General features: G+C 55.3%; 1 protein-coding gene across 3 annotated transcripts; it reads left to right on the top strand.

Moving 5' to 3' along the window:
• Positions 1-6,922: 6,922 nt before the first annotated feature.
• Positions 6,923-22,904, top strand: LOC309971347 (annexin A8; the record flags this gene model as incomplete). Of its 3 annotated transcripts, XM_082854283.1 has the most annotated exons (12): positions 6,923-6,943; positions 11,396-11,486; positions 12,525-12,619; positions 13,951-14,064; positions 16,333-16,423; positions 17,197-17,276; positions 17,718-17,777; positions 18,339-18,432; positions 18,689-18,784; positions 20,570-20,628; positions 21,794-21,916; positions 22,845-22,904. In XM_082854283.1, the coding sequence occupies 12 exons, from the start codon at positions 6,923-6,925 to the stop codon at positions 22,902-22,904; spliced, it is 984 nt and encodes a 327-aa protein (XP_082710409.1). The 3 variants fall into 3 exon arrangements, with proteins under 3 accessions (XP_082710409.1, XP_082710410.1, XP_082710411.1); XM_082854284.1 differs by lacking the exons at positions 16,333-16,423; positions 17,197-17,276; XM_082854285.1 differs by lacking the exons at positions 11,396-11,486; positions 12,525-12,619.
• Between the last annotated feature and the right edge of the window lie 531 nt (positions 22,905-23,435).

A 23,435-nucleotide genomic window follows, 5' to 3' on the forward strand; every position in this document is an offset into this window, starting at 1 on the left:
GAGGTCTGGGGTCAGACGGGCGCTGCCCATCACCGGACTCCAGCGAGGTGGCTGGGTGGTGAACAGGACTGGGGACCCAGCCTCACCAGAGCCACCAGGACTGCAGGGTCCATGCAGGCCAGGCCCTGGGTGACTGAGGGGCAGCCACAAGGACTACTGATCGGGGGCCTGCTGTGTGCAGGACTCTTGCCCAGCCCCGGAGAAGGAGGAGCTCTCGGAACATACGGAAACTACGTTCGTAAATATGAACGAGCCCTTTTTTTTTTTTTTTTGCGGTACGCGGGCCTCTCGCTGTTGTGGCCTCTCCTGTTGCAGAGCACAGGCTCCGGACACTCAGCGGCCATGGCTCACGGGCCCAGCCGCTCCGCAGCATGTGGGATCTTCCCGGACCGGGGCACAAACCCGTGTCCCCCACATCAGCAGGCGGACTATCAACCACTGCGCCACCAGGGAAGCCTTGAGCGAGCCCGTTTTTGAACCATGAATCTTTCAGGGGAACCACACAATTTGCACACATTTCCTAGACCATGTCAGAATGGGGCCCAGTTGACTCATGTTCTCCATCAACCGGGGATTTTCATGGAAGAGTTTAAGAAATCCTGCCCTTTGAAGTCTCCACACAGGAGAGCCCAGGCTGACCTGCTTCCAAGCTGGGCAGAGGCAGAGTCCACAGCCAATGCCAGCAGGACAGGGCTGGAGTGGCTGTGGGTCCTGACCCACGTGTGGTGGATAGGCAGCCAGGCCCCGATGGGGCCAGATGTTGCCAACTCCATGGGGTCCATGCTTGGCCTTCTCTTGCAGGATCTCCTGCTCTCTGCACCGTGTCGTCACTGGCCTCTGTCCCTCCCCCTCTCTGTGCGTCTGCTCTTTCTCCCGCATCTCTGCCTTCCTGTGCACAGTTCCTGGTTGCGGGTCCTCCGCTCAGGTTGTCTGGCTGCTCCCCAGCGCCCCAGCCCTGGGGGAGAGATGTCCATGCCTGGTCCAGCCAGCAGGGTCACGTACAAACACGGCTGCTGTCAGGCCCAGCACGGTGCCTGGGGGCGGTTTTGAGAGTCTTGACAGTGGGCTGAGGAGGCACCTCCAACGTATTTTCAGCATGTTAAGGAGCCTGACCCATCTGTCTCTCCATGAGTTGCCCTTGTCACCCTACATCCTTCATCCCTACTCATTTCTCCCACCTACTTTGTCCTCCTGACACCCTAGGAAGCTGGGCCATGTAGGCAAGCAGAGCCCCTCATGTCCGCTCTTCCCTGCCCCCAACGCCTGCCCCTTCTGTGAAGGTCCCACACCTGCCTGCCGCCTCCAGTCTACAGACTGGGCTTGTGACGGCTGGGAGAACAGGGCTTGGCTTGGCAGTGGAGGTAGAGAGGGGAGACCCTTAGGTACAGGAAACGGGGTGGTGCAGTGTGGGTTCAGTTAACAGCAAAGCCACTGTATTCATTTGCTTGGGCTGTACCCAAGCTAAGTACCACAGACTGAGTGGCTTAAACAACAGAAATCTATTACAATTCTAGAGGCTAGAAGTCTGAGATTAAGGTGTCTGCAGGGTTCTTCTGAGTCCTCTCTCCTTGGCCTGTAGACGGTTGTCTTCTCCCTGTCTTCACATGGTCTTTCTTCTGTCTGTGTCTGTGTCTTAATCTCCTCTTCTTATAAGGACACTAGTCATGTTGGATTAGGCCCACCCATATGACCTCACTTAACTACCTCTGTAAAGACCATATCTCCAGTCACATTCTGGAGGTCCTGGGGGTTAGGGCTTCAACAGGTGAATTTGGGGAGGGCACAACTCGGCCCATAATAGCCACGTATCAGGAGCACCTCTTTTCAAGTAGTGGGTTCTAGGGAAGACGGAGGTCCTGGGAAAAGACTCCTACAAGCTTTGGAGACAAAAAGGCCACAGGTCCTGCTCAACTCCATTGTGATGGGCAAGTTGGATGACCCCAGGCAGGTCACCCTCACCTCCGTAGTGCCCCCAGCTGTGTGAGGACAGAACATGACTGTGTACGTAGCTCCCTGCACGCACATACACAGTGGGGGCCCCTCAGAGGCAGCTCCTGCACCGAGTTCCTGGCAGTTTGAGGCAATGCTGGGTCGGGACCCACTTGCTGCAAGATCAGGAAGGGCCTTGGCCACTCATCCTCACCTTTGAGGTGAAGAGCTGAGGAAGTGTGTGTTGCAGCCCCACGCTTATGATCCTTGTGGAGATTCTGGGGCTCCGGGGGACATCAGGATGCCCAGCACTGCAGCTCATGAGCCCAAAGATGACAAGGGGTTTTCAACCCAAAGACACAATTCCTTGTAACTGGAAATCCGGAATTTTCATTCCTTATTTCTCTGCTACCCATGGGTGGTAGGTATCCCAAGGAAGCAAACTCTGGCTCAGAGAGCAGATGGCCGCCACAGGAGGTGCTCACCATGCAAGCAGAAGGACATAAAGGGGAAGGAGGCCAGGGACGGGGGTCCTGCCCTGTCTCAGAGATGGGCTGGGCCTAAGTCAGCAGGAGTCTAACCCTGGGGGCCCAGGGGGCAGAAGGCACAGGGGGCTAATGGGCGTTGCCTACGGTCCCACCCTCGCCCCCCAGGGGCCTTCCTGTCCTATAGCTTCAGGCACTGGGTGCCCAGGTGCCTTGTTGAGGACAGGATGGCAGGAAGCTGGTGTAATGTTCGTGTTCAGAGCTTACGTTTGCCTACTGGCCCAGTTTAAAAATCAGTTTTAAAACAGTGTTAGCAGAGCCATGGAGCAAGCATGATGGAGACTTTTGTTTCACTTCTTAGTTGATTACATGCCCATTATGCGGCCCCTTCTATCACATTGTCAATGGTGAGAGCTATTTTTCCCCTCTCTGGAGACTGGAGATATTGCTTGAAAACCTAGAGAGATGGCAGAGTACTAGGGGCGTTGGGGGGACCCTGCCCTAAGCCCTCAGCATGGCCTTGTCCCACCCACAGGCTTCCCGCCAAATGTGCAGCTTCCTGTGATGAACAGCAGACTCATGGCTGGGGCAGCTGGGTCTGTGCCAGCGGGCCGGCCCCAGCCCTTCTGCCAGAGCCCAGCGTGCCCAAGTGTAAGGGCCCCGCATGCTGTTGGGGCCCCGTGGAAGAGGCCGGCCACTCCGCTCTGCCATCCTCCACCCTTCTCCCCATGGGCATCCTCTACTCCTCATTCACTGCAGACTCGGGCACCTGGCTGACACTGCCCCACAGCCCAAAGCCCACTGTTATCCCCGGCAACTTCAACATCCACAGGATGACGCAGGACCCCTTGGCCTCCAACTCCCTGCACTGCGAGACATCTCTGTCGCTCACACCCGCGTCCTGCCGCCATTTCCATCTCTGCCCTGTCTGTCTGCAACCCCATGTCCCCTCCTCCTCACTTGCCTGGTCTCCGGCCCCCCAACTGGCTCCACACAGCTGCAGGCTTCCAGACCCTGGACCAGATCATGCCATTCTCCTTTGTGCGCCGTCCACACTGCCTCAGTGTGCTCTGGCGAAGCAGAAACCCTTTCCACGGCCTGCAAGGCTCCTGTGTAGTCCCTGTTACTTTCCCTGGTGACCGCAGCTGTTCTCATCCTGAACAGGCCACACCCTCCCACGTGTCCCTCCCTCGTTCTAATAGGTAGTTAGCCCCAGGCACACACACCCGACCTGGACACGAGCACCCCACCATGGGCATCCCTTACCTCCATTTTGCCTGTCTGCTACCCCACCTGCAGCCCTGTTCCTGGGCTAACTGCAACCATTCCTCAGGGCCCAGAGAAACATCGCTTCCTCAGAGCAGCCTCCCAGCACGGGGATCCAGATGAGACCCAACCCCCTGCCCTGCTGTCTGTTCCGACAGCATCCTCTGCCTTCCTCTCTGCCACTCACCTGCAGCTTACAGGGCTTTGTGGACAGGCTTTGCTCCCCCGGGCCAGGGTTGCAGGCTCAGCACGGCCCGCTCTCAGCTGAGCGCTGGGAACACAGCAGCGCCATTGCTCTTTGTGCCATGAGTGAAATGTGAGGCTGGAGATCTTGAGACCCCCTCCCCGATCAGAAGAGCCTAACATGCCTCACGAGAACTCTAGCTTGGCCTGGCTAGGTACTGAGCACCTCCCAGGCCAGCTTCTGCCAGCCTCATTGTTGTGTGTGGTCCTCAGTCCCCGTCTGAGCGGTGGGAAGGGCAGACCACAAAGATTTCACCCATGAGGACCCCACACAGAGTGCTCAGTCACCCCAGGGTGTGGCTAGCCAGACCCAGCCCTGCCCGACGCCAGGCCAGTGTTCACTCAGCAGGGCTGAGCAAGCCCCATGGTTTCGGGCACCTTCTTCCTGCCTGACTCTGTGACATCACATGGCTATCCCAGCCAGGTAACGTGGGGGAAGAGGATCACTCTTCGGGGCCGGCGAGATGCCCACGCCCAGCCAGGAGTGAGGAAAGGCCGTTCAGGAGGAGGAAGTAGGCACAAGGGCAGGCTATGGACACAAGTGGGTGGGTGAGAGGTTCCAGAATGGACGTGGGGATGACGCAGGACGTCAGAGACCCATAGTGACATGATGTCAGCGGGTGATTCTGGGATGGGGACGTTGAGCCAAGGGCACCCCAAAAGAGCAGGTGCAGACCTTGGGGCTCTCGTCTCTGGGGTAGGAGGTACCCAGGTGAGCCCAAAGGGCAGCCTAGCCTCAGAACCACCAACAAAAAGGGGGAAGAATGGAAGCCCAGAGAGGAGTCCTAGGGGACAGTTTGGTTGCAGAAAAGAGATGAAAAAGAATGGCCAGGAGTGCTGGCCATCCTAGAAGCTAAGCCCAGAGTTTCAAAACGAAGGTGAGGTCCTGCCTGCAGGAGCTGGTCAGGGCGGGGCCTGAGAAGAGGGCACAAGTGCTGGAGGGAGCAGGTCACCGAGGGCAGGATTTCTCCTGCGACCTCACTGGGTCGCTGTGCACTGTGGACCCTCAGAGGGCAGGATCCTGTCTGACATTCTCTCTGCACCGAGCTCTGTGGCCTGTCTTGGTCTCACAGTCCAGAGTTTCTCTCTGGGCTCGGCCCAGGGCCACCACACTGCGGTGACCTAGCTAGGGTCATCCTCATAACTGACTTTGGACAGACCCCCTGGAGGATACCCACTCCCCAGACCCTGATCCTCATGGCATGACGTGGGCACGGCCCCCGTGAGCAGCTGAGGTCCCGAGAAAGACTCACCAGTGAGGACGCCTTGGTTCTGGCCCCAAGGGCTCCCAAGGAGGGTGGGGAGTTTGGGGCCCCAAGCAGGCCCTGTCTCAGTCCGTGTGACCTGAAGCAGGCTGCAGTCTTCCTCTTATGGTGGCTTCCCACAGCTCTGTGTGATGACCGTCCAGTTCCCACGGCAGCCCTGGGCAGCGGCTGCGCGCCCCGCCCCAGCTGCCTCCCCTCCCCTCCACATGCGGGCACAGCTCCCTCCCCACCCACCCAGCCCTCACTTCCAGAAGGAACAGCCTGGGGACTGTGTAGAGAAAGGAGCACTGGAACCAGGGTCGGGAATCCGGACGGGACAGTTCTTACCTACTACCCTTATGAAATAAAATTCGTATTTTATGGCAAGACAAGAAAAATTTAAACATAAACAATTTTCTCTGCCCTTTGGCCTCCCCTCTCCCGCACTGTGCATCCGGCACCAGACCTCCCGTGGGCAGAAACACTTGCTCGGTCATAAAGAGCAACATTCTCCTAGCACAGGCCGGACAATTCCTTAAAAGATAACGTTCCTTCTTGATCTTGTAAGGGGTCACATGGCGCTTAGATCTGGATTGCGTAAACTATTAATAACACGTCATTTAATGTACAGCCCTCTGTCTCAAAAGACTTATATAGCTGTGTCTTGACTTCTAACAGGCGGAACAGTTCTCAGAGCCTTCTGAGATGCTCTTCCCTGGTTATAATCCTCAAATTTGGCTCGAATAAAATTTTCCATTGCTTTCTTAGATCAACCAATTAATTTTTCATCAACGCCCTGAGAGGTTTCACTGAATGCAAGTCACACCAGCGTGGGACTGTTTTTCTCTGGGGCCCTAGGAACAATGGGGGTTCTGGAAGCCCTGAGGAAGTAACCCCAGGATGGAGGGGTTACCGGGTAGTCACTGAGACAAGGTCTTTACCCTGAAGGGCAGGTTAAGGGGTGGCATGGGGAGAGTGGTGCTAAGGAATGTTCTAGGCAGGGGCCCCAGGGAGGGCAAACTCCAGAAAGGAAAGAATTAACCTCTTTCCAAGAGGTTCCTCTCTCCCTGGGCAGCCAGCGTGTCCTGCAGGGCCCGTGGCAGAGCAGGCAAGTCCAGGAGGCCTGGTGGATCACGTGGCTTTTTCCCACCAGAAGTGTGATTTATGCCAATTGTCTGAACCTTGGAGTTTCCACTTAACTTTTGTGGCAAAGATTAAAGAGGATAGAGTGCACAGAGTGATTAAAGAGGGATCTAGGCATAGAGACGCCCCAACCAGCGGAGGCTGCTATTATTTTATGTCCTTTGCAGAGCTCCCCATTACATTGTTCACTGGGGAGAAGCCGTGCAATAAACAGACTCCTTTTCATAGATCAGGTCTAGCAAAGACCGAATGAAGACCCGTGTTTGCTAAGTGGGGTTTTCACAGGTTGGAGCTCAGCATTCCCAGTCTGTGTAACAGCCACAGCTCAGACATTTGGCGGCGAGCGGTGTGTTTCCACAGGGCATTTGGGCCGGTGCCAGGGTGGGGCCTGAGAGCCACAGGAGGAGCCCAGAGCCCGGGGGCAGCGCGGGGTGTGTGCAGGTGTGGTACGGGGTGGGGCCTGGGGCCTGCATGCTGGTGCCACCACACCCACCCCCAAGCCGCCTGCTCTTCTGAGTGCGGCAGGGCCAAGTGTGCAGAGTCTCAGAGTGGAGGGAGGCCTGACCGGTACATCTTCATCTCCCTGACGAAAGGCACGCTGAGGTAAACCAGATGGCCTGGTGGAAAGCCTGGGTAAGTGCAGAGCGAGCGGAGGTGGAGGGTTCCCTCGTGGTGTTGGCCTAGAGAGAGGTCAGCTCGGGCAACCCTCTATTTCCTGCCAGGGCAGGCACAGGACTGGGCTGCCCCCTGGGGAGGAAGACAAGGAGATACTGCCCCGGTCTCAGAGGCATTCATGGTGGCCAGGATGGGAACAGGGGAGATGGGCAGATAAAGCAACCTTGAAATGCACCTGGGGAAGCTGAGGAGCTGGGGGAGCCCAAAGGGAAGGGTCAGGCTGCTGGAAACAAGGGGCAGTCATTGTTGAGTCATATGTCCATGTGTGTGCATGTGCGTGTGTGTGTGTGTGTGTGTGTGTGCGGTGTATGCACATGCGTGTGTTTAGGGAGAATCAGGCAGATGTTTCCTTAAAGAGGGAACAGTACGTGCAAAGGTTCAGAAGACTGGGAAGCTTGGCTTTAAAGAGAAGTAAGCCTGAGGGTCCTGGATGGGAGGGTAGAGGGTCGGGGGAAACGCACCTAAAGAAGCAGGCAGGGCCGGGTGCTGCAGAGCTGTGCGTGGCAGGCTAAGGAGCTTGGGCTCCACCTTGAGAGCAATGCGGAGCCATTGAAGGACCTTGAGCTGGAGAGTCACCTGATTGAATAGGCTGATGTTAGAGGACTCATCAACGTCTTCTCCTCAGGGGATGGGAGGACGACCTGGGCCACAGGGGCCTTCCACATTTGAAATCCATGAGTGAAATTTACAGAGTGACAGATGGCTGAGTTAAGGGGACAGCACATCCTGCCCCCAAGTCTCCCATGTCCAGTGAATGAACAGATTCTCAGGAGTGTTTCATCTGGGTTTGAGTCCGACGCTGTCTCATGCTAAGGAGTTGAAAACACAAAAGGGGGACGAAGATGAGGAGCAGGTGATGTCTCCCGGGCAGACAGCGCTGTGTGCTCCGCACACCTCCCTTCATTTCATCCCCAGGCAGCCCTGGGATATCAGGGCTGCTATTTCCACTTCACAGATGAGGTAACCAAGCCTCAGCCATATCTAGTAACTTGCACAGTCCCACAGCTAGCAGGTGGGGGTCTAGTGTGAACTGGGGTCTCTCTCTGTCCCTGCCCCCAGGCTCTCTGTGAGTCTTAGTGGGTGACCCGGGCTTATCCTAATTCAGGAAATCTCTTTGTCACAAACATCACAAACATCAGATTCAGACATGCTGGGCCTGGACAGGTGGGACAGAGAGGAGAGCAGGGGCAAGGTGTGGCAGCCATCTGGCCCCAGCGAAACAGCCAGGAGAGGGCAAGGGCCAGGGAGGCCTCCAGCTTCATCCTGGCTGATGGGGAACGAGGCTTTGAGGAGGCAGACATGGCAGGGAGAGTCCAGTGCTGGGCACTTTCCAAAGTCAGCTGCTGCCCAAGGTGGCCTGACTTTGGGCCTTGCCCCCAGTGGGACGGGGCAAAGGCCCATCCTTGGGGCCCACCCAGACAGGCAGGCAGAAGCCTCCTTGCAGGGAGGCTGGATGACAACCTGGCAGGGTAACAATGACGTTCCTTGAGCACCTACTGTGCCCTGGACCTTCCTCTGTCAATATCTCACTTGAGCCTCTGTACACCGCTGCAGTACAATATAGATGCCAATATCCTTACCCACAGATGAAGAAACGGAGCCACAAGGAGACTAAGACGGTGCCCAAGGTTGCCGCAGTACGAAGTGTTGGAGTCTGGTTTAGACTCTGAGCAACCTGACGCCAGAGCTCAAACTCTATGGGGTTCGGCCACCCACAAGCCAAGGGCAGCCAAGGGGCGTGAAAGATCAGCTTGAGGGGGGCCCGTCTGTGCCTCTCTTGTGGAGATGAAGTTCTGCCTCCCAAGTTCTCCGGGGCAGCCCTGTGATGGGGGAAGGCAAAGGTGTGGCAGCTCCCCTGAGACCTTCACAGACACGTAACAGAGTCACAAGCCAGGCTGAGTCACCTTTTCAGTGAAAATGTTCCTGTGTGGACTAGCCTGCCCTGTGCAAGACCCGGCAAGGGCCTAGGCAGACCCCTCCTCCAGCATGGGGTGGGGAGTGGGTAGATAGAACCACCCACCAGGGAGGGGTCTGATTTGTCTTTTTTCCCCCTAACACCTTAGCGTGGGAGGTAAGGCTGGGGCTCCCCAATGCAATGAAATCACAACCCCCAGGGCGTTAGTTACAAACATTGCCACTGGAGCCCAACCCCAGACCCGCTGAGTAGGCCACTCCATGGTGACTGGCACACGTGGCCTGGTCAGTCACTGCTGCACAGCCCCCTGAGTGCCAGCCTGGGGTAAGGGATGGGGGAGAGCCCCTCCTGAGTAGCCTCCAGAGCTTAGCACTGAGATCTGACATGACCCCATGCTCACAAACGACCTGCATTCCTGTGGGCAAGGTTTCCTTCAGCGAAGTGTACCGGGAAAACTCCATGTCTGGGAAAGGTTGAGTCATTGAGAGCATGGGGGCGGCAGACAGAGCTTAGTTTCTGAGTCAGGCTGTGGGTTAAATCCTGCACCACCATTTACTAGGTGCGTAACCTTGCGCACCTTGCGTAACCAGGCGCTCGAAGCCCAGGCAGTAAAATGGGGCATTCATAGCTCCCTAGTGTGACTGGCCGAGACAACAAGAAGAGCATTGCATCTAAAGCACCTAAAGCCTCTAACACACAAGGCCCTGGCACGTAGGAGGTGCTCAAATCACTAACAGTAGTCACAGCTGCCCATGACTCCACAAAAAAGGGATGCAATAGATGCATGCATGCAGCTGGCAGCATCTGGGACCACAAAGGCTCTCTGGATGAAGTTTGCACAGGGGATTACTTCTCGTCATTTCTTCTGTGAAACATGGTGCTAAGAAATAAAGTAGGAAAATCTGTCACCAGATATTTGAAATTCAAGCAAAGGATATGGAAAGACTTTTTACTCAAAAGAAATATCCTTACAGATATACCATGGATGGGAAGCTGCTCTGTATTTTCAGGATCTGACCAGGGCCAGGAAGGAAGGAAGAAAGGGAGGAAAAAATGATGGATGTGGTGATTGGATAGGTGGATGGCTGGCTGGCTGACTGGATGGCTGGATGGATGCATGGATGAGTGGATTGGTAGGTGGGTAGGTGGAAGAGTAGATGAGTGGATGAGGGGTGGATAGAAGGAGTAGGGAGGCAGCGTGTTCAGCTCCACTAAGCCTTTCCTTGCTTGATCGCTGTCCTTGTAGCTTTGAGCAGGGTTGTCCCTTCCTGCTGCCTGCCCTCAGATGGCACTGCCTGGGAGAGATGCAGCCTGATTCAGAGCCCACGCCCCAGGATGGGGCGGGGATGGGAGAGGTTTTGTGGCTCTGGCTGGCGCCAGCCTGTTAAAACAAGGGGCCGTTCTGCAGCCATTCTGCCCAGGAGACAAGGCAGTCCCACAGAGCTCCAAGGGGAACCAGCAATCCCTCACAGTCAGGCCACTGTCTCTGGGGGTACCCTTCCCTACACAGCTAACGCCTCTGAGTGAATAGCCCCTGGGTCATCTGGCCTCACAGATCTCCTAGGAGATTCCATTGTTGTGCCCTGTCACCGCAATAAAACCATCACTGGACTCTGAAGGATTCTCCCTCTTCAGTGGCCCCCCAAACCCCTGCTGATCTTTTCTCAGGCCAGGCCCCCTACCCCAACTCTATCTCTCCAAATTTTTTGGTTGTTTTTATTTTTTTCCTTAAAGTCCATTGATCGTCACAAAAACCCAGGAAGTGCAAGTAAGGAGAAAACAAATGTCCAACTGAGGATCTAAGGACCCAGAGCTACAGAGGAGACGTGGCACGGGGCTGCTGGGTGTGTAGGAGCGGGTGGGGGTGTGGTCCCCACGGGGAAGCTGGCCGTGGGAGTCTCAGGAGACAGATGAGGCTCCCAACACCGAAGGCTGGAGTCCAGTCTCTAGAGCCTCTTCTTGCTGCCCCACAGTCAGCACAGAGGCTCTGGCAGTGGCCACAGTGCCATCCACCTTTGAGGTCTTTCCCTACACCGTCTGAGCCTTCCAGCCCCAACTCCCCAGGGCTGGCACTGGGGCTGAGAGCTGGGATTACACCTCTTAGGGTGGCCGGGTGGCGCCGACCCAGTCCTCCTCAGGAGGCCCCTCCTTCCAGCCTGAGGGCCGAGCTGGCAGGACAGGCCTCCCCTTGGCCGAGGGGCTAATAGGCACGTGGGTCTTCTGCAGCCCTGACCTGAGAGGACCATATGGCAACCTAGTGCAAAGTGGACAAAGGTGCCCCTTCCTCAGCACGACCTGATGGAAACTAGCATGTCCAGAAGCTGCGGCCTCTCCTGGGCCTCCCCTCACCCTGGATGGATGGGCAGGGCCAGGACGGATGGAGGCTCAGCCGCTGGTCTGCAGGGGTCGAGCTGGTGCTCACCCTGCTGGGCTGGCTGCAAGGGGCGCTGCCTTCCCCACATTCCTGCTTTGAGCAGGCGTGGCTTCTCTTGTAGATTGAACAGAAGGGTGTCTCGGTGAAGAGCAGTCGCCACTTCAACCCAGACCCCGACGCAGAGACCCTCTACAAAGCTATGAAGGGGATCGGTGAGTGGCCTTGACCCAGAACCCCGTGACTCTCTGGGGCTCTGCCCACTCTGCTCAAGACCCCTCTGCTCACAGCCCTGGGAATGAGCGTCTCCCCATAATCCTCTGGCACCCAGAGAATCACACAGGGCCCACCTTCTCCAGAACAGGTCTACACAGACTCCCAAGACTGGAGAGGGGGGAGGGCAGTTGTGAGTAATGGGGGTGGGGAGGGGGAGGCCATCTGCTGTGTGTTCCTGCGAGTCCTTGTGCAAGAGACCTCCCCCCATTCAGTCTGCGCTTTCTCCCTCATAAAACGGCCCCGAGAGCTCTGAACCCTGCGTGTCACTGAATTTCGGATGGGACTATGCTGGGAGCTGTGCAGAGCTGACCGTCCTGTCTCCAGCGCCTGCTTTCCTGTGAGCAGGAAAGGGCTGGCCGGAGGCCCGCTGGGGTTTGGATAACCCGGCCCAGACAGCCCTCGTGCTGTCACGCAGGCAGGATTTACCCTCTAACCGGCTCTGACTGGTGAATTGGGGCATTAACAAAAACTGCCGTTCCCAGACAAGCTGAGAAATCATGTTCCGTCTTCTGCTCCCTGTGGAATCTTTATTATTATCTCCACTTCCCAAAGAAAAATGTGGACGCTTGGGGAGGTGAGGCTTCTACTCACCCAGCTGCTGGGCCAGGACTCAGATCCAGTTTTCTGGACCCTCTGTCCCCATCCTCCCCCATGGCCACCAGCACAAGGGAGGTCAGGGCAGGAGGTCCCACTGCCTGAGCTCCGGAGTTTCCAGCTGATGTCCAGAGCAGATCAGATAACCAGAGGGGCCTCAGATTCTATCGCTGTGAGGCTGGGCCTGGCTGCACCCCAACCTTGTGTGGACGGGGGGGACAGATGGATTTTCTGTCTTGTCTACACCACGAAAATCATCAGGTTTGGGAGTTTCCAGGTGGTGCGCCCCCACTGGTTGGCCACCAAGCAGCTGCCTTCCCTCCTCCCCAGCCCTCATCAGTCCCCCAGGGGCAATGAGGGTGCTCATACTGTGCCCCCTGCAGGGACCAGCGAGCAGGCCATCATCGATGTGCTCACACAGAGAAGCAACGCACAGAGGCAGCAGATCGCCAAGTCCTTCATGGCTCAGTTTGGCAAGGTAAAGGGGGGCACTTGTGGTCGGGGGGCTGTAGGGACCACTGCTGCCAGAGACAGCCTTGCAGGCAGGGCCTTGCTGGATGAGGTCCAGCTGGTCTAGAGCCCAGCCCACTGGCAACATGGGGCATTTGGGACATACGCTAAAAACATGATGCATTGTTTCTCTGAAAATCACATTTAACTCTGAAAACTTACTGATGGCTCCCCACAGCCCTGCTTGGTCCAGCCTTCTGATGTCTGGCCCCAACCTGCTTTCCCACCTTCTCTCTCACTTGCTCCTTTACAATTGCTCCACGGCCCCATCCCTGAGCTGTTTCCCTGCCTCTATGCTTTCCTTGTCCTATTCCCCAAGACTGGAAGGCCCTTCTCTTTCCCACACGCCAGAGATGCAGGCCGGGCTCTGCTCTGTGCTGTGCCGCAGGACTGTCTCCTCGTGTTGGAGCTGCTCTTCCCGTGCCCCTTCCCTCCTGCCACAGGCGAGATCCAAGGGCAGGGAGCACGCCGCCTGGACCCTTTGTCCCTCCTCCCGCCGCCCCCAGGACAGAGCGAGGCATCGGCATCCTAGCTAAACACAGGAATAAATGCACACAGAGCCGTGGTGGCCGGAAGCCTCCATTAGCACACATTGGCAATGTGGACACTTGACCCAGGAAGATGAATGATGAAGCCCAAACACTCCATGGGAGAAACCAATGTGCTCTCCTAAAAAATAATTTCTCTCTCTTAACCTTCACAACGATGCGTTATTCTCTGCATTCGACGTCAGAGGAAACTCATGTTCTGAGAGGTGGAGGATGTTGTCCAGGATCCCAGAGCCTATAAGCAACAAGGTTGGGATTTAAATCCAGGTCTGACAAGGCCCTTGGTCCTTTGCTGTGCTGTGAGGGGAGATCAGCTGGGTGTGGCCTTGTGGTTTCTTGCGAATATAAGTGCCCTTAGAAGGAGACACACGTGAGATAGAGTCCTTAATTCATTTCACTCATTCATTGAGTATCTATGGGCTAAGTGACAGGGACTTGATGAGCTTAATGACAGACTTGTATTTCGGGCTCATGGTGTGCCCGGCGCTGCGCTGAGAGGGATTTCGACATCTCTCCACCAATCGCCTAAGCAATGGTATGAAGCAGGAGCACCAAGGTCTCTATTTCACAGAAAAGGGTAAGGATGCTTAGAGAGGCTGAGTTGCTGGCCCAAGAAGCCCCAGCCAGCACCAGCGTGTGGCAGAGCCCACGTGGAAATCCAGCCAGAGCCCCTGGGCCCAGCCAGCACCCGCTGCCTGCACTCCAGGGGACACAGCGCACAGAGCACCACCCTTCCCTGCTCCTGCCTTAGGATCTCATCGAGACGTTGAAGTCGGAGCTGAGCGCCGAGTTCGAGAGGCTCATCATAGCCCTCATGTACCCTCCATACAGATACGAAGCCAAGGAGCTGTACGACGCCATGAAGGTAACCAAGCAAGTGGGGGGCGGGGGCAGGAACACTTACAAGGACTGGGTGGGGGAACGATGCCCGGGACTGCCTTCCCCAGAAAGCCTGGCACAGGGAGCTCTGAGCTCCCCTTGAGCCACTGTTTGGAACGAGCCCAGCGAGCTTGCAGCCTGCTGCTCGTGAAATCATACAACATGTTTCGGGACTTGGTAGAGCGTAGGTTCTTCCTTCTCAGCACGGAAAGAATTCAGTGAGTGGCAAAGTGATAGATAAGAAGTGATTTATTAGAATAGGATGCTTGTGGGGCTTACAAGTAGGTGGGCAAGAGGGTGCCACCCCAAGAACTTAGTGGGCTACAGGTTTTTTGTTTGTTTTTTTGTTTTTATTTATTTTTGGCTGCATTGGGTCTTCGTTGCTGCACATGGGCTTTCTCTAGTTGTGGCGAGCGGGGGGCTACTCTTCGTTGTGGTGCACGGGCTTCTCATTGCGGTGGCTTCTCTTGCTGCGGAGCACGGGCTCCAGGCACGTGGGCTTCATTAGTTGTGGCACGCAGGCTCAGTAGGTGTGGCTCACGGGCTTAGTTGCTCCGCAGCGTGTGGGATCTTCCCAGACCAGGGCTCGAACCCACGTCCCCTGCACTGGCAGGCAGACTCTTAACCCACTGCGCCACCAGGGAAGCCCTACTGAAAGGAAGAGTGGGGAGGGGGAGAAGACCACCTTCTTCCTCGTTCTTGAGTAGACTTCACACTTCTATCATCAGTTCCCTCCTCCATGTCAGGCAGGGGAGTTTTCTTGTCCCTTGTTTCTTGTTTCATGGTCAAACTGGGACTGTCGTGGTGCAATGGAAATGAGCAAAAAGGATGTGACGTATACTAAAATATGGTAAATCATCTCAGGTTTCAGTATAATGTCACCTTTTCCTTATATTTTTGTTTTTAGTGTGCACAGAGGAGCATGTTCTAGGAATCATTAACTTACTGAGTTCACTGGGCAGGATGTGGGTCTCGTTCCACCATTGTTTTATTGTTTGGGGGCCATGCTTCTGTTGCACGGTTTTGTTGCTAAGCAAGCCTGCTTGGTTTTGTGGCTAAGCAAACCTGGTTTCTTGAGTGATCATTAACTTACAGGGGTTTCCCATACTTTTTTTCTCTACTGACAATGCCCTAGTGGGATTAACTATTTAATCACCTTCTTTGTCCCTTTACTCTGTCCCTATCACTCAGACTGCCACCAAACACAGACTGGCCTCCGCCATCATCTGGCCTTGATGGAGCCAAAATTCGTCCTTCTTAGGACATTGCTAGACCAGGTGTGCAGGAATTAGGAGCCAGCCTCTGCTGTCTCGTGCCTGGTCCCCCAATTTCCCGTTACTTCCCACTGCTCCTTTTGCATTCGAAGATGATTAAGAAGGAGTCAGGACCAAGTAATAATAATCATCTCCATTGAAAGGGCACTTATAGGGCTTCCCTGGTGGCGCAGTGGTTGAGAGTCCGCCTGCCGATGCAGGGGACACGGGTTCGTGCCCCGGTCCGGGAAGATCTCACATGCTGCGGAGCGGCTAGGCCTGTGAGCCATGGCCTCTGAGCCTGTGCGTCTGGAGCCTGTGCTCTGCAACAGGAGAGGCCACAACAGTGAGAGGCCCGCATACCGCAAAAAAAAAGAAAAAAAAGGGCACTTATAACTAATAACAACCTACTGTATAAAAAAAATCAATTTAATTTAATTTAATTTAAAAAAAGAAAGAAAGAAAGGGTACTTACTCCAAAAAACAAAAAAATTGAAAAGGGACTTCCTTGGTGGTCCAGTGGTTAAGACTCCATGCTCCCAATTCAGGGGGCACGGGTTTGATCCCTGGTTGGGGAACTAAGATCCCACATGCTGCACAGTGCAGGAAAAAAAAGAAAAATTGAAAGGGCACTTACTGTGTGGACATGCCAGGCATTTTACATCTATTATCTCCACCTTCGGGGTGGGGGTGGCTTTTCCCTGTGTCCTGATGAGGACCCTCAGGCTCAGGGAGGTGGAGTGACCTGTTTGGGACCACCCAGCTATAGAGGGCTGAGCTGAGACACAGCTCTCCCATCACATCACTTGCCCACAAGTATCCACCACTGGAGACAAATGCACGTGATCTCCCCCAGTAACATCCTCCAGCAGAGGCCCCCCAGCAGAGCGCTAACTGGTTCGTCCTAGGACTCTTCCTTTTGCCTCTTGACAAAAGAGAGTGCGGACAGAGCAGGAGGGTGTGGACAGAGCTCTCCAGCAGGCAGAGGTTTTTATCCACAGGGCTTAGGAACCAGAGAGGGCGTCATCATCGAAATCCTGGCTTCTCGGACCAAGAACGAGCTGCAGGAGATAATGAAGGCATATGAGGAGGGTAAGGGGCCTGCTAAGAGGGAGGATGTGGCCCTGAGTTAAAGGCTAGCTTGGGAATGACCGTGAGCTTTGGCAGCCTAGTGGCAAATAAGAGACAAGCCGTGTACTGGGCCACATTGGAAAGGATTCTTTCTGGGCTTTTCCACACACAGATGCTGAGCACCTTCTGTGTGCCAAATCCCGTGCCTGACAGTGAGATTGGATATGAGTCGGGATCCGTCTCTGAGCTCCCTACGCGCATGGGCTGCTGCGGGGGAGGGCATGCACCCATTAAGTTCTCTGCCCCTTGACAGTGTGGCAGCACTGCAGGCCGCTGGCTGTGTCAGCAGTGGGCGGGGCTGACACCTTCCTGGCCAGGCACAGGCTGACCCTGGGGACCATGCAGGGCCCCGTTGCAGTGGCGGGTGTGGAGCCCTAGACAGCTCTCATGGGCTGCGAGGCAAAACCCATCCTCCACAATGTCTGCCTGGTGGGGAGTCCACCGGAAGTTCCTGGATTTGCCGAACCACGTGATGAAATAAGGCTCAATCAGCAGCCCCTGGCTCTCTGGCCTGGCCCATCTTTGTGCTTTGAGCTTGGCTGGCAACCCATGTTGCTTCCTAGGTCTGAACAACCACCAGCAGGGAGCCTCTGCCACTCAGACACCTGGACAGAGCAAACTCTCCCTGTGCCAAGGACTCATCTCTCCTGGAAGGCTTTAGTCAGGAAAAGGGTGAGAAATGGGGCGAGGAGGAGGGAAGCAGGTCTGAGCCTCATGGTCCTGATCCCCTGCAGCCTATTGGTCCAGCCTGGAGGAAGACATCCAAGCAGACACCAGCGGCTACCTGGAGAGGATCCTGGTGTGCCTCCTGCAGGTATCACAGCCCAGGCTCCTGGGAGCCCCTTGTCTGGGGGATGCCCACCGATCCCCCCTCAGAGAGTGGCTCTTGGGCAAAGCTGCTGGGGTAGGGTGGGGGGCAAGGGTGTGGTACAGCCACTGGGGCCTGGGCTCACTGGGTACAACCCAGCGGGCTCGGAGTGTCCTCATGGCAGAGCCCCGGCACCTCTCCAGAAAGTAGGAGAGGGCCCGTCACTGAGCAGGCCCCTCCCACCAGGCCCCATGGCAGGCACGCGGCTCACTTTTGCTCACTGAGTCCCGCAGCTCCTTACGGGACATTCCTTATGACTCTCCCTTTACGGATGAGAGGCCAAGGCCTGGAGAGAATAACTGCCTGCCTTCCTACCTGGCTGTCCCCTCTGTCCCGGCTGCTCTGCTCAGCCAGCCTGCCTTACAGAGTCGCCTCTTCTGTTCCTAGGGCAGCAGAGATGACTTGTGTGGCTTCGTGGACCCAGGACTGGCCCTGCAAGATGCACAGGTAAGGCTACCCCTCAGCAGCTCTGCCCTGCAGGCCACCCTGAACCCCACCCTCTGCCATCTAGACTCCGGGGTGCTGAAGCCTAAAAGCCTCACCCAGCCCCTCTGCCCACGGGGGTTTTCTCTGATGCTAGGCTGGGCCCTGGCTCAGCTCTCTGCAGGCCTTTACCCTCTGGTGTCTGCAAAGGGAAGTGAGGGTGGAGGGGAGGAAGGAGATTGATTTGGGTGGGGTTCACTGAAGCTCTGCCCGGGCAGGAACAGCCTACGAACCCAGGGATGCTGGGCCTCCGAGGCCCAGATGCGTGCATTCAGCTCTCTATAGGTCTGCCTGCTGGCAGAGCTCTTGAAGGCGCCCAGAGGCAGAGCAAAGCCCCAGAGGGGAGGCGGGACAGTTCCTAGAGCAGCCCGGTATCGAGAAGAGAATTTAACCATGGGGATAGCAGGCTCCCAGTCAAAAAGATGATCGAGCAGAGGAGAATGCCAACCTGGCGGGGTGGATGGGGGGCTGTTCTTCACCCCCCTTGCTCGCCTTCACTGGTTGTCGTGGGTGTCCCAATGCCAGGATCTCTACGCAGCGGGTGAGAAGATTTGTGGGACTGATGAGATGAAATTCATCACCATCCTGTGCACGCGCAGTGCCACACACCTGATGAGAGGTACCGGGGAGGTAGGGAGGTCCTGGGGGACAGGGAGGCACCCTGGCTCTAGGTCCTCTCCCTTCACACTGAATACCCAGTGCGTGGCCTTGTCAAATCATGGAGCTGGGGAAAGAGCCAAGGAGCCCTGGACCCTTTCCCCAGCAGCCAAGTGGAGGTCAGGGGTGGTGCACTGACGTGCAGTCTCCTATTTGAGATGCTGGGGGGCGTCGCGCTGAGATGCGCGTGTCCCCTGAGAGAAGGCGTCTCTCCACAGTGTTTGAGGACTATGAGAAAATGGCCAGCAAGAGCATTGAGGACAGCATCAAGAGTGAGACCCACGGCTCACTGGAGGAGGCCATGCTCACAGTGGGTGAGAGACGGAGCTCCGCGCTCGGGCTCACGTGTGTCCGCTGGCCCTGGGGCTCAGAAGTGGAGCAGCACCAGAGGGTGAAGGGCCCAGGGTGCAACAGCAAGTGCTGGGTCCCTATGTTCACCTTCAAAGCCAACCTCCACACCAGCCGCCACTCTCAGCATGTACCCTTCACCCAGGACACTGGAGCTACATGTGTGCATGTGTGTGCTTGCATGTGTGTGCGAGTGAGACTGCGTGTGCGTGTGTGCGGGCGCGAGTGGGTGTGTGTGTGAGTGTGCATGCGTGAGTGTGCGTGCATGTGCACGTGTGAGTGTGTGCGTGCGAGAGTGTGCACGCGTGTGTGTGCGCGAGAGTGTGCACATGAGTGTGTGTGCGAGAGTTGTGCATGTGAGTGTGTGTGTGTGCACATGTGCAGGATTGTGCGGGGCCCAGGGCCTGTGCTCACCCACAGCAGCCGCACAAGGAACATTCCGGTTCTGACTGAAGCCCTGAAGTCACCTAGCTGGACTTTAGCCAGGGGTTTGGTCCCTGCCTCAGTTGCTGATTGAAGAAATGATGATGTGTAGTTGGAATCCAAACTGAGTGATCGGTGGTCTGCCACTAGGGGAACACTGAGAACCTTCCACGAAGCATGAGGTCAGATTCATGTAGGAGGACAGGTTGCAGAGCACATCCTGGGGTCCAGAGCCAAAGTTGACAGGGAGCGGAGTCATTGCAGAGTGAAGAACTGAGGCCCAGGGCAGAGGGACTTCCCTCCTCCCTCCCATGATGGAGCCAAGGTCACCTCCACACCAGGCTGTGCCCATTGTGTGCCGAGCAGCCAGGGGAGCTGCACAGTGTGTCCTGGTCCACGGGGGTAAACTGGGGCATCTGACTCTCCCAGCTGCCTTTGACTGCTGTGATAAATCCAATCTATGTCGGAGCATCTAAGCGTGCCTCCTGCTCCAGTCTCAGCTTCCAAAGGCAGCCCCTGGATCCGATTTAAACAACTCCTGAATAAAATCTACAGGCAGGGAAAAGCAAGGCTATGCTGGGCCCTGGTGTGCTGGGCACTTCCTGTTTGTTTATCCTTGAAGACTCATCACTCACTTCACACGTGAGGATGGTGCAAGGCAGGGAGATCAAGTCACTAGGCACCTGGTACCATCAAGCAGGGTTCAAGCTCATGCCTACCTCCCTCAAAGCCCTCGCTCTTTCTGCCACCTTGGATTAAAACACCAACCTCCCCACCCAGACACCAAGTCTCTGAAACAGCATCCCTGAAAGCGAGGATAGGGCCAGATGCCCTGGGTGCTTTCTCGCTCTGGGTCCAAAACCCACCTGTCACAGGAGAATTCAATCTGCAGGGGCCCTCTGACAGGTGACATGTAAAGCAGGCACTCAGAGGCCAGTGGTCACCACAACGGTGGCTCCTCCATGGAGCTGTGTGGCTAGATTCTTGGTGAAGCTGTGTCTGGAATGTAAGAGCCCAGGGACTCCCTTGGTGGAGCCGTGCTCTGATGAGCCAGACCAGCCCTGTGGGTCCCAGTGTGTTTCACACCTCGCCCTTTTGTCTGCCTACTCTCGGCCTTTGCACCTGTGCCCAGCGCCCTGGGCTTCCTTCCCTGCACCACCCCTCCTGACACAAAGCCTCTCATTTTAGGACTAGGCAGAGCACAGATAAATAGGCCAAGACTTGCACAACACTAACCCTTAAGACCCAAAGCAAGACATAAATAAATAAACATGTATACAATGTCGCCTACAACCTCTGGTTGCTGACAGAACTTTCCTGTTTGCCAGTGAAATGCACCCGGAACCTCCACAGCTACTTTGCAGAGCGCCTCTACTATGCCATGAAGGTAACTGTTCTGTCTTCTGTGCGCCTGACCTTCAGTCCTACACGGCACAACTCAAAAGCCAAGGAGCTCAGAGCCACCACCCAAGTCTTCGACACTTGGGTCTCCTCTCATCCCAGCCTCTTGTGGACCAGAATGGTTTTAGTTCTCAAAGGGCAAACCAAGCTAGGGAAGGGAAGCCACAGCTCCTGAAGGCTGAATTTGAGTAGGTGCATTCAACAGGTGTTCATGGTACTGAACTCTCACCACAATCCTGTGAAACTTATGTAGTAATCTGCCCTCCCAGAGGGCGTGAAACCAAGGCTTGTGGTCAAGGTCACACAGCTAGTAGGTGGCAAAGTGTTGATTTGAGTCCAAGCCAGTGCAATTGTCTTTTTTATTCATGATTTTATTTATGCATCATTGCCCACGTGGCCTCCTTGACAAAGCACAGGTCAGGATTGCCAGGAGGTCAAGGCATCCTTTGAACGGGCATGTTTAAGAGGGAGATTGCCACACACAGCAGTTCAACAACACTGCGTGTGCCAGGGTGCCCATCTGGGGTTGCCTGTTGTCCAAAAGGCGGCACTGGCCACTCAGATGTTCAAGACATTCCTATCAGGGGAGGCTCTGGTATCTGGAACCACAGTGGAAGATAGATAGTGAAAATAATTCCTGGAGATTAAAGTCAGCCCACCTTCTCTGATTGATGGTTGCTAACATCACCTGAAGCAAGAACCCCAAGCTCTCTGGCTACATCTGGCCGGGAAATGAGAGAGGGCATGGGATTCGCTCGGTCACGTGGCTCCCTCTGACATGAGAGTGATCAAGGATGAAAGTGAGTAGGAGGGTCCTGCATGCGAATTGGCCAGTGAAGCTGATTTCATGATGTGGCTACCCTAGGAAGAGGCCTTATTCCTGGAGCAGTCTAGAATCTGATGTAGCAAATCAAACACACACTGCCATCTGGGGCGTTTGGCGTCTAATAAGAGACAAACGAGCAGTGAGTGAGAAGAGATCAAGGGATCCCTCAGCGCATCCCTCTCAGTGCTTCACTGCTAAAGTGGAGGCTCATTCCTGTACCTCCATCCCCTACGAAAGCCCCCTGAACCCAACATAGATTTGTCCATTATCACAGAGATGGACCAGGAAGGCAAGAAGTGATGGTTGACTGCTGTGTCTTATCCAGGGAGCTGGAACTCACGATGGGACCCTGATAAGAATCATCGTTTCGAGGAGTGAGATTGACTTAAATCTCATCAAGTGTCGGTTCAAGGAGATGTACGGCAAGACCCTCAGCAGCATGATCGTGGTGAGCCATGAGTTCCCATGTCTAACAGCAGTTTTAAACAGAGACCTTACTGGGGAACCTGAGTGCTGTGACCAATGTCATGAGTCACACGTGTCCGTCCCTCCTCAGTGGGTATCACACTCTTGCATTCATTGCTGTGTGCTAGGTACAGGGGTCAGCAAGGAGGTCGGTGTCGCTAGTGGAGGCCCCTGTACGTTTCACCCAGAAAGTTAGCTTTGCATTTGAGTTACGGTTGCCCCTTTGAAAATGACACACCGAATCCTTGCAGAAGGATATCTGAAGAGTCAGTGAGAGTAAATAGTTTAGTAGGAGTCGAGGCGTAGCTTTCAAATACAGATACAGGTAGTCCTGACAGCAAAAATTTAAGGACATAAATCATATGAGCTCCAGTGGGCTGCCTAACCTGATTCCCATTAGTGAACGTTCTAGAGCTGAGAAAACACAGTGATTATCACACTGCTATGACTTCAAGAGAAATAGCTCTTCTAGCCATTAATACCAAATGAGGCCTTGACGGCTTCAATAACAGAAGTCAAGTCATGAGAAATATATCCCTAAGTCTTCATTGGCTATTAAGTCAAGCCTCTAGTTACTCTACAAGTGTCCGTTGTTCACTACACTTTCCAAGACACACATAGCTTACAATATGCTAAAAAGACACTTCTGCTTTAAGATGTTTCAGAATGGGGCGGTAGGTGGTAGGGGACTGGGGGTGGCAATAGAAACAGCCTGAAATGGAAAACAAAGGAAGACGGGTGACAGTGAGGGGCCTGTGGCATAGGAACCTGTAGAGGGATGTGCCAGGTCTCCCCCAGAGAAGCACAACTCCTAGTAATAAGAGCAGCTGCTCCTGATGGAGGTGACTCCAAGTCAAGCCAATGTCACAAACCAACCCCCCTTCTAATTCTCACGTCCCTCCTGTCCTCAGGAAGACACAAGCAGCGACTACAAGAATGCCCTGCTGAACGTGGTGGGCAGTGACCCCTGAAGGCTCAGAAGGACAAGAGCAAAGGCCAAGAAGGTGGAGCTGCTGGGCCCTGCTTGCTCAACCTTGGCCACGGATGGGGACGGGGGTTGGGGGAACCACAGCACAGCTTTCAGTCCTCTATCTCCCAGCTTCCAGTGCTTTCCAGCCAGTTTCCCTGACCCAGAAGTAAGGAGCAGCCTGGGGCTCCTACTTCCACTGTCTTCCCAAGTCATTTTCAGGTGTGAGCACATTGCCAACCTTAGCATATATCTGATCTGACACATACCTCAGCATGAAGGGGTCGACAGGGGCTCGTGATGATTTCTTTCTCCCTACCCAGGAGCTTCCCAAGCCTGACTGATCACAGAGTCCCCTAGGCTCTCAGCCCACTCCCATCTACTAATCTGAGATCTGCAGAGAATAGACCAGACAATATGGAATTTTAATAAGTGTCTCAGCTGATACGCCTCTCTTGCAGGCAACCAGAGAAGGCCGTGAGAGCCTGTTTGTTTCTGACCACATGCTTGTGGGCAGCTGAGAAAGGAACACATA

The sequence above is a fragment of the Leucopleurus acutus genome, assembly GCF_964270905.1.
Source record: "Leucopleurus acutus genome assembly, chromosome: 14".
In the NCBI taxonomy this organism is placed as follows: domain Eukaryota; kingdom Metazoa; phylum Chordata; class Mammalia; order Artiodactyla; family Delphinidae; genus Leucopleurus; species Leucopleurus acutus.